The sequence below is a fragment of the Emys orbicularis genome, chromosome 1, assembly GCF_028017835.1.
Source record: "Emys orbicularis isolate rEmyOrb1 chromosome 1, rEmyOrb1.hap1, whole genome shotgun sequence".
NCBI lineage: Eukaryota > Metazoa > Chordata > Testudines > Emydidae > Emys > Emys orbicularis.
Window position 1 is genome coordinate 115167799 of NC_088683.1, and position 13946 is coordinate 115181744.

The window sequence follows — 13946 nt, forward strand, 5'->3', positions numbered from 1 at the left end:
GACCACCCTTGCCACCGAATCCACCGCGTCCCAGGCCATTTTCAGGGAGCATCTGGCCACCACGGTGCCCTCTTCCACCAGAGTGCCAAACTCTTGGGCCAATCCCTGAGGGAGGGATTCCTGAAACATTTTGAGACCGTCCCAGAGATTAAAATTGTTTCGGCCCAGCAGGGCCTGATGATTCGCCACCCAAAATTGCAGGCTGGCGGTAGAATAAATCTTTCTCCCAAATAAATCAAGTTTTTTAGTGTCCTTATTTTTGGGAATTGAGGGTGAGGGGGAACCTGCTTGTCCTTTTCATTGGCCGTAGAAACAACCAGCGAGCCAAGGGGCGGGGGAGAATAAAGGTATTCAAAACCTTTGGCCAGCACAAAGTATTTTTTCCCGGCTCATTTCAAGGTGGGTGGAATGGAGGAGGGGGTCTGCCACAAAGACTTGGCTATCTTGAGGACCCCCTCATGCACAGGCAGTGCGACTCGGCCAGGCGTAGAGGCCGAGAGGACGCTGAGGATGGTGTACTCCTGCTCCGCCATCTCTTGCGCCTCAAGCCCCAAGTTCTCGGCCACACGCCAGAGAAGGGCTTGATGCTCCCGAAAATCATTTGGCGAGCTAGCTTTAGAAAGTCCCAACAGCGCCTCATCTGAGGACAATGAGGAAGACTGGACTGCCAGTGGGGGTACTGGGGTCTCAACCACCTTTGGAGAAAGAGGCTTTAGGGTGGGCTCAGGTTCATCTGCCCCAACCTCAGAACGGCCTTTCGGTACTGGGTGCAGTGCGGGTGGGGCTGCTGCCCGCTGTTCTGGCGCAGCCACCGAGGAGTGATGTAAAGGAGGCATCGTCACACCCTGTACGCCCCACCGGCTCCAATACAGCCACTGCGCTTGCCACTGGCCATGCTGCCATTGCGGTGCTGCCAACGAGGGAGCGGGCTCCTGTGCCCAGCCACATTGATGAGACCGTAGCGATGGGCTGAACTGGCCCTCCGTACCGGAGGAACCACCTTCCAGCGACCAGGGAGGAGCCGTCAATGCCTGAGTTTGTTTGCTGGTCGTGCCTACCGGTGACCGTTACATGGGCGTAACTGAACAGTAACTGCAGCGTGGAGAGGGGAACTGGTGCTGGGATGGGGAACGTTCCCACCATGCCAGTGATCAGGATCAACGTCTAGAGGACAACTATCGAGACAGCGAACGGTGCCGGGAAAAGTAAAGGGAGCGTCGGCCCCATGCCGGAAAGTAGCGCCGCGGGGATCTGGAAGCTCGCCTGGACAACCAGCGACACAATTGGTATCTGCCTCGGGACTCTTGACACAGCAGCAAAGATCGACACCTTCTGTCCTGCGACCAACTTTGGTCCCGTGTTCCCTGAGGGGTCTTAACGGTGGGTTTGCCCTCTTGGGGAGCCTGAGCCGGGTCCTGCAGCACCAGGGTAGTCAGCGGAGCAGATGGAGACCTGGGCGATCTCTATGCCGTGGGAGCCTGAGCTGACAAAGGTGCAGGCAGGAGTGCGGGTCCCATATCACTCCCAAGAGTCAGTGATGGACCTTTCAGGGGGCTGGGCGCCCCAGTCAGGGAGGGACAATCATGTGGCTCTGGAGCAGTCTGGTGGGCAGGTCCGAGTCCCTTGATAGATGACCCCAGGCCTTCTTGCTCGGTGCCGGGGAGCACTTCCTGGTCTTCTTCTTCGGCACTGGCGATGGTGAACGGTGCCGGGAGGAGTCGGGTGCTGGTGGTGCGCTGTGCACAGAGGCCAAGGCACTTGGTGCAACCTGCCCAGACGGCTTGGAAGCTGGGTGGAGGGCGGACTCCATCAGGAGAGCCCTGAGGAGGACGTCCCGCTCCTTCTGGGTGCGGGGTCGAAAGTTTTTGCAGATCCGGCACTGCTCCTTAACACCTGACTCTCCCAGGCACTTAAGGCAGCTGCTGTGGGGGTCACTCACAGGCATAGGCCTGCTGCAATCCGAACAGGGCTTGAACCAAGTCGGGCATAGGGGCACCAGTTTAATAATACTGTGTAGGGCCCCATAAATCCTAAGGATGGCCCCAGGGGTGGGGGGATCCTTACATGATTTGCATTAAGCGCAGATTTCTAGACAGAGATTCAGCTGCGACTGGCTCACGGGAAAAGTTTCAGCTAATGAATTATCCCAGTGAAATCCTAGTCATGGCTAAAGCTCATTTGTGGAATCATGGAACAGACTTTGCCCAGAGTCCTGGTCTCTTGGCACCAAAGACGGGTCCAAGTTGCAAAGTGAGGATCAGGAATCAGCTCTAGGGTTTCCACTATTGCCAACCCCAAGGGCCCAAAAATCAGGAGTCTGGCCAAGGCAAACACTCGTGATATTAGCATAAAAAACATGATTTTTTAAAAAATACATTTGGGGATTTTTTTGTATTTACTTTTTGGTTTGTGAGTCTTTAGGATGCACTCAGGTCACATTTTCAAGCTTTTCTCCACAACTATGAGAATTAGAGAATTACGTGAGAATTAAGCTCTTTCTTTCTTTCTCGCTCTCTTAGTTATGTATTTATTTTTTACAATCACAACGCCTCCAGGGGCGGTCAGAAAAACAACAAATATCATGAGACTCATAAGAAAATCATGGGGGGGTTAGAAAACATGTGTCACGGTTCAGCCCACTAGAGACAGGCCTGAGCCAGAAAGCTCAGACCTACAGCTGGATCCCAAAATCCCCAAAGGTAAGAGAGGCTCTGGTGAGGGGTCCTCTCTACTTTGTACCTACTTTCTGAGCCAAATCAAGCCCTGGTGTAAGTTCTTGCTTACAGCAAGGCTGAATTTCACCCATGGTCTTCATTACCCTGGCAAGACTAATTATAGAGCACAGTGAAATTGGATAACTATGGACTTCATTATTTTTTTTGGCTGCTCTAACAGGTGGTGCCTTAATAGTGTGTTAACCGGGTAACGCGACAAACATCAATCATTCTCCATGCATTTTAATGGTGAAATGCACACCAGGGTGAAGATGAAATAGAATTTTGCTTGGAAAAGGAAGGGAGATGGGAAATGGGCAGGGGAAGAGGGGAAGCTGACACAGTACTGTACCGTAGAGAACATTATCATCACTGTGTCTGCAGGTTGCACAATGCAAATAAAATGATCTGATAAACGCTAACTCTCTGTACATAATAGGCCCAGGGCAAAGAAAGGAGCAGACAGCTGAGAAGGCAACTTTTATCTAAGTTTCATAACAAAGCTCTCAGTACTTGGGATAATGCATCTTTCCTCTACATTTCAAACAAATAAATAAATCACAGCATAAATTGTGGGGCAATGTGCTTTCTCCTATGGGCATGCATAGCAAAGCAAGGATGGAGTTCACTTCTGCAACTGACTGGGGGCTAGAGGGCCCCATCCTGACCTGCTCTCTTTGACAACAGTATGCAAAACCCCCATTGACTTAAATGCAAAGAGGATTGGGCCCTGAGCAAAGCAGTTGATTCTGTCTTTTCTAAGAGAGATTGTAGCAACAAGAGTAAAAGCATGGGTGGTAGAGTTTAAGAGAATTCTACCCTACTGTAGAATTCTTTAGGATGGTTTAAAAAAACCCTTCGTGTGGCTCTCACTCCCTGTTGAATTCTAGAGTAACTTAGAATTCCTGTAGACGTCTATTAAGGGCTTGATCCTGCAAGGTACTGAGTGCAGCACTTAAGCATGTGCTTAACTTTAAGCTTGTTAGAGGTCCCATGGTTTATGTGCTATGCTGGATCGGGGCTCTTATTTCTAGCAACATACAGGATCCAGCCCCACAGTTCTATAGAACAGTGCTGCCTAGTGGACAGGAGACCTGGTTTCCACTCCAGGCCATTGACCTGCTGGGTGATCTTGGGTAAGTCACTTCCTGCCCTGTACCTCAGTTTCCCCATCTGTGAAATGTGGATAATGATACTGACCTCCTTTGTAATGTGTTTTGAGATCAGCTGATGAATAGTACTATATAAAATCTAGGTATTATTATTATTAGGCACAGATGTCCCTTAAACTTTTTTTATCTACAGAAATCCCTAAATTGTCCCAGGTTGTTGACTGCTGAAGCACAAGTGCGTTTCCCTCTGGCTCAGTGGGGTGGGGAACCTGTCAGACCCCCACACTGTCACCGTCAGCCAGATCTCCTACCAACATGTCATTCTGAAGTCTAGCCATTTCTGAGAGCTTTCTCCTGACAGCCTTCCCTAAGCTTCCCAAGCGCACAAAGCGGCTTTCACTGCCACTTCATCTGCAGCAGATAGGCCACCCAGCTAATAATTTCATCGCAATGCTTCTGCACAAGAGCAAGGAAGTAGAGAGACAGTTTAGAGGCCTCTCGTTTGATGTCACAGTCTTCACTACGCTCCAATTTGCTGTAGCCCAGTGCACATCATCACGCAGGATGAGGCTTTTGTCTGTGCTGATTGGAGATGTTGTTCGATGCTGGGAGCAGGCGGCTTAACTTCATTTATTTGAGATGGACCTGAAGCAAAACCACAGAGTCAGCCTCCTTTTATTCATATCTCTTTGTATTATGGAAGCCCCTAGGGGACTCTGGTTAAATGAGGGCCCCATTATGCTAGATGCTGCACATACACCATAGAAAGAGAGAGTCCCTACATGGACAAGGCCATGGGTGGGAGAAACGAAGGCTTATCTCCATTCTACAGATAGTGAACTGAGGCAGAGAGATTCAGTCACTTGCTGAAGGTCACACAAGAAATCTGTGGTAGAACCAGGACTGGAACTCAGATCTCCTCAGTCACAGCCCAGTAACTTAACCTGGCAGGGAGTCAAACTGGTATTTATTTCGGTTTGGTTCAGGTTCGGGTCCAATTGTATTCTGTGTGTTCAGGTTCAGTTTTGGTTCCAGCCACTCAAGAAAAAAAAAAAATTAAACACCAGTTCAGATCAAATTTCGAGTAAATTAAAAGAGTTGAAACTTAAAATTGAAACTATTTTTATTTTTCACCATTTAACTTTGGTTTTGTGTTGTCAAATAAACACGTCTTTATGAACAATTTTTTTGCGCAAACTAATATAACATCTAATATTTGCTGCTGCATAATATTGGACCTCTGCAGTGACAGGATACATTTGAGTTTGGGGCATGGGCCTTAGCTCGGGGAGAGCAACTGGAGGGTGGGAGGGGCTGCCCCAGGGATTGGGGATGGGAGGGAGGTGGCCTGCCTAAGGGGGAGAAGGGTTGGGGTGCCAATACCTTTGCCTGTGGGCTTGAAGAGTTATTGTTAACTTCTGGGACAAGGTAACATTCCACCTCTTCTCTCCCCAGGGGGAATCTCAGAGATGGTTCATGGTTGGGTAGGCTGCTCCTAAGTTTCTCTCTCCCTCCCTACTCTTGTGGGCTAGCATCCTTGTATTCTCATCTCATTCTACTGGCACAGGCCTTGCTGTAGCAATCACAAGCCTATTTGTTATTATGCTGTCTCGTTTGAAAATAAGATCACAGTAGTTTAAACGCACTGGGCTTAAAAAATGCCGGACCTTTATTTTAACCAGTCACCCAATTTTTTTTCCAGTTCAGTTTAGGGTGACCAGATGTCCTGATATTATTGGGACCGTTCCGATATTAGGAGCTTTGTCTTATATAGGAGCCTATTGTCCCCGATAGGAGCCTATTGTGAGGCACTGTACCTTAAAATAGCACCCTGTAACCCCAGTACTCATCATTTGTAGCTGGTTGTGATATTTCATACACAGCATGCCTTGTAAGGTATCATATGAGAGGTCATGATCTGCTGAAACTCATTTTTCTGTCACAATATGTATATCTGTAGTGAGTAGGAAGTTATAAGATTTTGCCATATGGTTGTTATTGAAATATGTTGTGAGGCTGGGAGGCATCTACAGCTAGCTCTCTAGTGGCAACAAAAGAGGGGACCCACACCTAGGCGAGTGTGAAATGATCATCACCAGCCATTCACCAGCAGGGGAACTGTAAACAAGGGATTTACAATTCAATAAGACACAGTCGCGTAAGCACCACACAATGGGGATTACTCAACTCTGTGACTCAGCAAGGCCCACCAGGACATGCCTGGGCCAGTATTTTCCCTGGGACATGAATTGAGAATATAAAATATGGGATGGTGGCATCATAGGGTCTCCTCTCTCCTCCCCCACCTGCACTGAAGGCAACAGGAACGCTGGAAAGACAAAGACTTTGAACTGGGGAGATTGGTCTCAGGCTGAGCAGGGAATTCAGCCTGTGTATTAAGAACTATAACCTGACTGTAATATCCAGTGGGGCAAGAAAAGCTGCTTGACTCAAAACTTACTGAGTCTGATAACGTTTAGGATTTGGAATGCGTGTTTCTTTTTATTTCTTAGGTAACTATTTCTGACCTTTATGCCTACCACTTATCATCACTTAAAACCTATCTTTCTGTAGTTAATAAACTTATTTTAATGTTTTATCTTAACCAGAGAGTTTGTCTGAAGAGCTTGGGGAATCTGCTCAGATTACAGGCTGAGGCATGTCCACCACCCTTTGAAGGAATGGCGAACTAATTAATGAGCGTGCACTGGGGTGGGGGAGATTTGCTGGTTTTTCCCTGGGTATGGTTCATGAATGGCATAGAGAGCATTCATGCAATTTAGCTGGGTGCGTCCCTGCATGTAGTTGACTAAGTGATCACAGCGCTTGGTGGGGTTTGCTGCTTGTCACTAGCAAAACATTGTGAGAGAAAGCCCAGGCTGGAGAGTCAAGGGGGCACAACAGTCCCACAGTCCCAAGTTGCACCCCGGGGGTCCCATCACACCTATTCCCCACCCAGCTCCCATCCCAATTTTTCACACTTGCTATCTGGTCACCCTAGTTCAGTTCTGGTTCAGTAGGTAGGACAAAATTATGGGTCAGGTTCAGTTCCAGTTCAAATAAAAATAGCGGTTCAAAGTGGTTCTCTAGTTTCAGTTAGTTCTGGTCCCTCTCCCAGTGGCGCTGGAACATTTTTAATAGTGGGGGTGCAAAAAGCCAGCCCCCTTAACCCTGTCTGCACCCTGCCCCCCAAAGCTGGGGCTGGGAGCAGGGCTGTCTCTCCAGGAGGGGAGGAACCAGACAGGCATAAGGGGGCTGAGTCTGGGGCCAGCAGCCAAGACCCCGGGTGCGGGGCCAGCAGCTGGGACATCCGGATGCGGGGCCGGAACCCTGTAGGGGGGACCAGGAGCAGAGGCCAGGTGCGGGGCTGGGAGCCAGGACCCCACATACGGGACAGGGAGCAGAGCTCCACGTAAAACCTGGGGGTGCTGCAGCATCACCGTACCCATAGTTCCTGCCCCTATGCCCATTCCCTGACCAAAAACTACCCTGAACCTCAGAGACATCAGGACATGGAGCTGGACTTTGCAGATGCCCTTCTCTCTATAATAGGCCAAACCAAACTGCAGTGACTCTGCGGTAGTGTATACAATAGCAAGCATGGGATAAACACCTAGGCAGACAGATGGCAAAGAGTGCTGTCTACTAACAGCAAGCTGCAGTGCCTTTGTAGCCTAATTTTCCTATAAAAAAGATGAGATTAAAAATATACTCGTTATGTCAGATGGCATCCAGGTTCTCTTCTTGGGTCCCCAAGTAACTGGCAGGGCTGCAAGTGACACAGATGCTCAAGGTTGTGTCGCTTACTCAGTTAGCAACAGCTTCTCTCTATCTCTATCTCTCTCTCACCAGTCACTATCACGCAGCACAAGTTATGCTGCCTTTTGTCAGTTCACCACCTTTGTTTTGCCTGTTGCTTCTAAGAAAAAATCTCTGCACAACCCACAGACATGAGACCCTATTTCATTCCTTTCCCTCATGTTTTCCAGTCAGAGGAGACCCTGGATGGTTTCTTGTTTCCTTTTAACACTGTCCACTCTCAGGTACCAGCAGCAGCCTCGCCACATCATTTTCAGACACAAAGCATAAGGCATTCTGCATCTCCTAAGAGGCTAGTTTTTCCCATCTCCACCTGTTTTCTATCTCAAATACAGTGGTGCAAGTAGAAATCATGTCTTGCTGGTATGCTGCATTCATGGGATGGACACAAAGGGGTGGCACATGACCTCCCCAAGTTACCCCTCCCTGCCCTGCCCCCAGACCAGGGCCCCCACGGTCTCCCCGTCCATCCCCTTCCCGTGATCCATCCATCCCACATTAGCTGAGGGGGCGGTGTGTCTGTCCTCCCACTGCGCTGGGAACCACAGTGGGGAAAGGAGCAGAATATGGAGCCGCCAGGCAGCCCCACACTGGCAGCTCCTCCGGTGTGGCTGCTATGGAATTAGAGAAAGAACTGACAGGGATTTGAAGGGGATTTCATATTCAAACAGTACCCTTATGTGAGCAAGAGTCAGGCTAGCTGTAACCCTAATAACGCAAGATTTGAAAAAGGATTGTGTGAGGCGAGTGGGAAAGAACTGTGGGAGAAGTTGTTGCGACCTTGTTTTAGATAAGTATGGAATGTAATCTATAGTCTAAATAGAGGTGAGAAAAATAAGATATCAGGATGACCTATGTATAAACAAAATGCAGCTGTTGCCCATTATTATCTGTAACAAAAGGTATAAATGCTTGCTGTAATTGTTTACCTGGTGAGAGACCTGTTTTGCTCTCTCCCTCCACGCAATTGTTAGAGATAATAAAGTATCTGACTTGCTGCACCCAACCTAAGAGTGAGAACTCTGTTTTAATCTGACACTGCTGTACCACCCTCAGCCTAGCCTCCCCACTCCACTCGCCCTGTCCTCTGGCAGTGCTGTTGTACAGACCTCAGGCAGGAGGACTCAGGAGATGCAGCTGCATGGAAGGGCTGGGGATGGGGCTGGTGGCGGGCTCCTCCTGTGTCTTTCCAGTACACCATACCAGCTATACATATCTTACTGGTACAGCGTACTGGACAGTACCACCGTACTTGCACCACTGCTCAAATACCTCGAACTGGAGTAAAAGTCACTTGATAGGAGCAATCTGCAGTCTATTAACATAAAGATGCTCCCAGTCGGTACTTCTCAGAGACCATCATTCTCAGTCTCTTTCCTTCTTCAGAAAGCGCCTCCACCAGTAAAGTTTTCCTCCCATTTACATTAAAAAGATTCTATGCTCTGTAAAAATATCCTGGATCTGTGTTACAGCCACCTCTTCTGTTCTGTTCCTGATTCTCTGACCACGCTCGCTGATGCCTTTTATTGCAGCTTTCCAAACTCAACACCTCTATCTGGTGCCTTTATCTGCATCTGCAGGCAGCTTGTCTGTGTGCAACAACCAGTTTGTCAGCTTCCAAGGCAGGTGGGCAGTTTCCTATCTGGTTGCTTTAACACATGACACTGCACAAAAGAACTGCAGCTGGGTGGGTCAGCATGCAGCCTGAAACACTGTTTGCAGGTGGCCACTTTTCACCGGAGGGATTTATCGTGAGAGAAATGGGGAACCACATGGGGATTGAAATTCAGACAGCCACTAAAACAAACGACCACAACCTAGAGGTAGCAGTAAGTACAGGCTACACCATTCAGCACATGGCACTTCTATAAAGCTTCTCTTCTTCAAAGTCCAGTACTAGAATGAGCTGTTCTGTTCTCTCACTAGCCACATTTTTGTTCGGTATGTGTACAGCCCCTAGCACAATGGGGCCCTAGTCCTAGGCACTATTGCAATAATTAACAAGAATAACCCCACGCAGAACTAAACAAAGCTTACCGCTCCCAGACCAGACACTGCAGGGTGCATCTGAAAAGAACTAAGAAATTATTACATACATTTATAATGGTGCCTGTTGTTGTAGCATTTGATATCACACTATTTAACAAACCCTTCATTAGATTGACTTATAGGATAATGGGGAAGTGGGAAGATCATTCATAAGTACCTCAGAGACACAAAGTGGAAAACTGTTTTATTATCATCTCTATAAACTTGTATTCAATTCGCCCCTTCTTCTCCTCAATTTGTTTCAAAAGCTTTTCTATCAGTTCAAGTGCTGATGAAGTGGTTGTACTGTCCCAGCATGTTGCCATGAGATGTTTGCAGAAGCCTCTTCAGTGACTTTTCAGTCGGGTTGAGCAAGGCACAGGGAGAAAGCATCGCATGGTAGTGACCGTGAGGGTTTGAAAATCTGAGTGGCAGTATGCCCTGCTGAACCCAAGCACCGAGGCAGCTTGAGCAACCAGTCCTGAGAGCAGATTTTCAAAGGACAAGCACCACCCACTCTCTCTTTTGAATATAACCCTTGTTGTTGAGGGTCAGATTTCCAAAGGCGCTGAGCACCTGCAGCTCCCATTGACTTCAACTGAACATCAGAACCTGAGAGCCCAAGAGAGGGCATCCAAATCCTCTGCTGAACAAGCAAAAAAGGAAGATGATCCTCCACATATTTTCTCCCCCACCCTCCAGCAAACAAGGTGATTGTTTTGTTAATGTTGTAAGATGAGGGGGATTCTGCTGTCTTAAAGTTCACATCAACATTTGAACACTTCAGCCACATAATCTCGAGGTACATGAGACCCTGACAAATTTTAACACTGAGCAACAAAATGGCAAATGAAACTTACCATTGAAAAGTACAAGGTAATTCTTATTGGAAGGAGCCATTGCCCACTGTCAATTCTGAATGAGCTTTAAGTAGTATAACCTCGATAGTATTCATCACCATGCATTTTTGACAGGTTTCCACGCCCCATTTAGGGCTTATGTCTCGCCTTTCCACCCCGTTTCCATTGGCACCAAATTTTGGCGCCGTCGGCCATTTTGAAAAATGTGTGTGTGTGTTTGACTAGTGGAAGTGATGTGTGTGTTTGTGCTTGGGTACATTTAGAGAAAAAGGTTGAAAGAATAGAGTGAGACAGTTTAAAGATGAAAAAAGAAAGTTTAAGTAAGGTTTAGAGAAAAAAGGAAAGAAAGATTATTTGGGGAGGTTGAGTCAGAAGAGAGGATGGTAAAGACCTAGTTTGGTAGGTTATTCAAGAATAGAAAGATAGAACTTAAAGAACTTAAAGAAAAAAGGAAATTTTTGTTTTTAAAGGGTTAGTTTAAGAAAAGAATTAAATAATATTAAAAAGAACACATATAGCCAAAAAAGGGAATTTACTAAGGCAGAGCCTGTTTAGTAAGACCATGGTAAAAGAGTTGCTAAGAAAAACACAATTAAACTATTCACTATCAGGGTAGGTTTAAAAAGAGAGCTTTTAAAAACATTAAAAGCTAGGTTTAAAAAGGGCATTTACTAAGGCAAAGCCTGTTTGGTAAGCACATGGTAAAAAAGTGAATAGGAGAGCATTTAAGCTACTCACTATCAGGGTAGGTTAAGAAAAGAGTCTTTAAAATCATTAAATAATATTAAAAACAATAAAACTAGGTTTAAAAAGGGAATTTACTAAGGCAGAGCCTGTTTAGTAAGCACATGGCCAAAAACTATAAAGGGGTACTAAGAAAAAAGCATTTAAAATCATTAAATAATATTAAAATCTAGGTTTAAAAAGGGAATTTACTAAGGCAAAACCTGTTTGGTAAGCACATGGTAAAAAAGTGAATAAAAAAGCATTTAAACTATTCAATACCAGTGTAGGTTAAGAAAAAAGAGAGGTTAAAAGAAAGAACAGGGCAAGAAAAGGGAAAAGAGAGCCCCCTTTGCAAAGGGCAAGATAGGCAGCACATGGTTGAATCAGAGAGAGAGAGAGAGAGAAATCTCACCTTTCAAGTCTTTCTGTAGAATGAAGCAACTTCCCTGGTTCAGACCCTCTCAGACTTGTTATCATCACATTTGGATCGGACCAATCAGAGTTTGTTCTACAACAGCATCATAGAATTTATTTTCCTGAACCAATTCTAGAGTTCCAAGATTTTAAACAAGAGCCATCTCCTTCCTCTTTCCCCTCCCCTCCTCTCCCCCCCTTTTAACTGTCTTATTCTTATCTAAAGAAACAGACCCCCAGCATTTTCCCCACCATGTAGCCCTTTTACATAGAGGTTTTTATAAAAGTTAAAACCATAAGCTTTTAGTAACAAACAATTTTTAAAAGTTTTTCCCTAGGTTTTAAACTAACAGGGGTTATTTATTTATTTTTTTTAGTAAAAACAATGTGAAGCTGCAGCAAAGCTCCTGTTAGCAAAGCAGCCTCTGCGAGTCAGTGGATCATAGAGAAGGAGTTTGCTTCTTCACCTGCTTTTTAACAAACACAAGTAAAAGTTACATTAAGTTTTGCAAAGGTATAATTACTTGAAAAGACAAACCTAAGACACATCCCTTTTGTATGTGTTGTAATTAAAAAAAAAGAGCAGGCAGAAGCGCCCTAGGTTTAAAACCCCAGGTTTTTAGTAACAGCCAGTTTATAAACCCCTTATTTCATAAACCATTGGATTAGAGAGAAGAAGAAGATTGCTTATATTGCTTATAAGTTATATTAAGGCTTTTAAGGGAATAAACACTTGAAAAGACATGCCTAATGAAGACACAGTCCTTTATTTACAGGAGTGTTTCAATAAAAAAGAGCAGGCAGAAGCACCCCAGGTTTAAAACCCCAGGTTTTTAGTAACAGACAGATTATAGACCCCTTATTTTGTAAACCAGTGGATCAGAGAGAAAAAGTTTGTTTCTTTTTAACTTTTTAACAAAAAGAGGTGAAAGGCTTGTAAAGGAATAAACACTTGAAAAGACAAGTCTATCTAAAGACACATTTCTTTATTTAGCCCCCTTGGCATAAGTGTTTTAATAATAAAAAAAAAGAGTATGCAGAAACAACCCCGGGTTATAAAAGTAATGTATAGTGACAAAAAAGTTTTAGACTAACATGGGTTATTTTTTAGTAAGCACAATTTGAAACAGCATGCTTTTTCAGCAAAGCCATAGTTAGCAAAAACAGCGTCTGTGAGCCAGTGGATCAGAGATAAGAAGGCTGCTTCTTCCCCAAACTTTTTAACAAATGTAAGTAAAAGTTATATTAAGTCTTGTAAAGGGATAAACACTTTAAAAGACAAAACTATATGAAGTTACATTCCTTTATTTACAGATGTGTTTTAATAAAATAGAGCAGGGGTCGGCAACCTTTCAGAAGTGGTGTGCCAAGTCTTCATTTATTCACTCTGATTTAAGGTTTTGTGTGCCAGTAATACATTTTAACGTTTTTAGAAGGTCTCTTTCTATAAGTCTATAATACATAACTAAACAATTGTTGTATGTAAAGTAAATAAGGTTTTTAAAATGTTTAAGAAGCTTCATTTAAAATTAAATTAAAATGCAGAGCCCCCCGGACCGATGGCCAGGACCCAGGCAGCATGAGTGCCACTGAAAATCATCTTGTGCGCCGCCTTCAGCACACGTGCCACAGGTTGCTTACCCCTGAAATAGAGCATGCAGAAACACCCCAGGTTTAAAACCACAGATTCTTAGTAACAGACAGTTTATATTCCCCTTATTTTGTAAACCAGTGGATCAAAGAGAAGAAAAAGTTTGTTTCTCCCCCCACTTTTTAACAAATAGAGGTGAACGTTATGTTAAGTCTTGTAAAGGGATAAACACTTTAAAAGACAAACCTATATGAAGACACATCCCTTTTATTTACAGGAGTGTTTCAATAAAATAGAGCAGGCAGAAACACCCCAGGTTTAAAACAACGGGTCCTTAGTAACAGCCCGTTTATATTCCCCTTATTCTGTAAACCAGTGGATTAGAGAGAAGAAGTTTGTTTCTTCCCCCACTTTTTAAAAAAGAGAGAGGTGAAAGTCTTGTAAAGGTATAAACACTTGAAAAAGACAAGCCTATATGAAGACACATGTTTTCATTCAGCCCCTGAGGCATAAGTGTTTTAATAAAATGTAAGTATGCAGAAACAGTTCGGGGTTTAAAAACACAGAAAACCTGTTTATAAAAGTAATGTATAGTGATAAAACAGTTTTTCCCTAGGTTCTAGACTAAAATGGGTTATTTTTTTAGTAAAAACCGTGAAGCTGCAGCAAAGCCCTTGTTAGC

The 13946-nt window shown here is 45.0% G+C and overlaps 1 protein-coding gene across 1 annotated transcript in view; it reads right to left on the reverse strand.

Moving 5' to 3' along the window:
• The window catches only part of LOC135881765 (sodium- and chloride-dependent betaine transporter-like), a 90542-nt gene that overhangs the window by 1232 nt on the left and 75364 nt on the right, over positions 1–13946 (reverse strand). The window contains exons 14-15 of the mRNA XM_065408510.1: positions 1059–1164; positions 482–640 (exon numbers count right to left, since the gene is read on the reverse strand). Coding sequence (XP_065264582.1) covers positions 482–640; positions 1059–1164 — 265 coding nt within the window. The remainder of the gene's footprint in view (positions 1–481; positions 641–1058; positions 1165–13946) is intronic.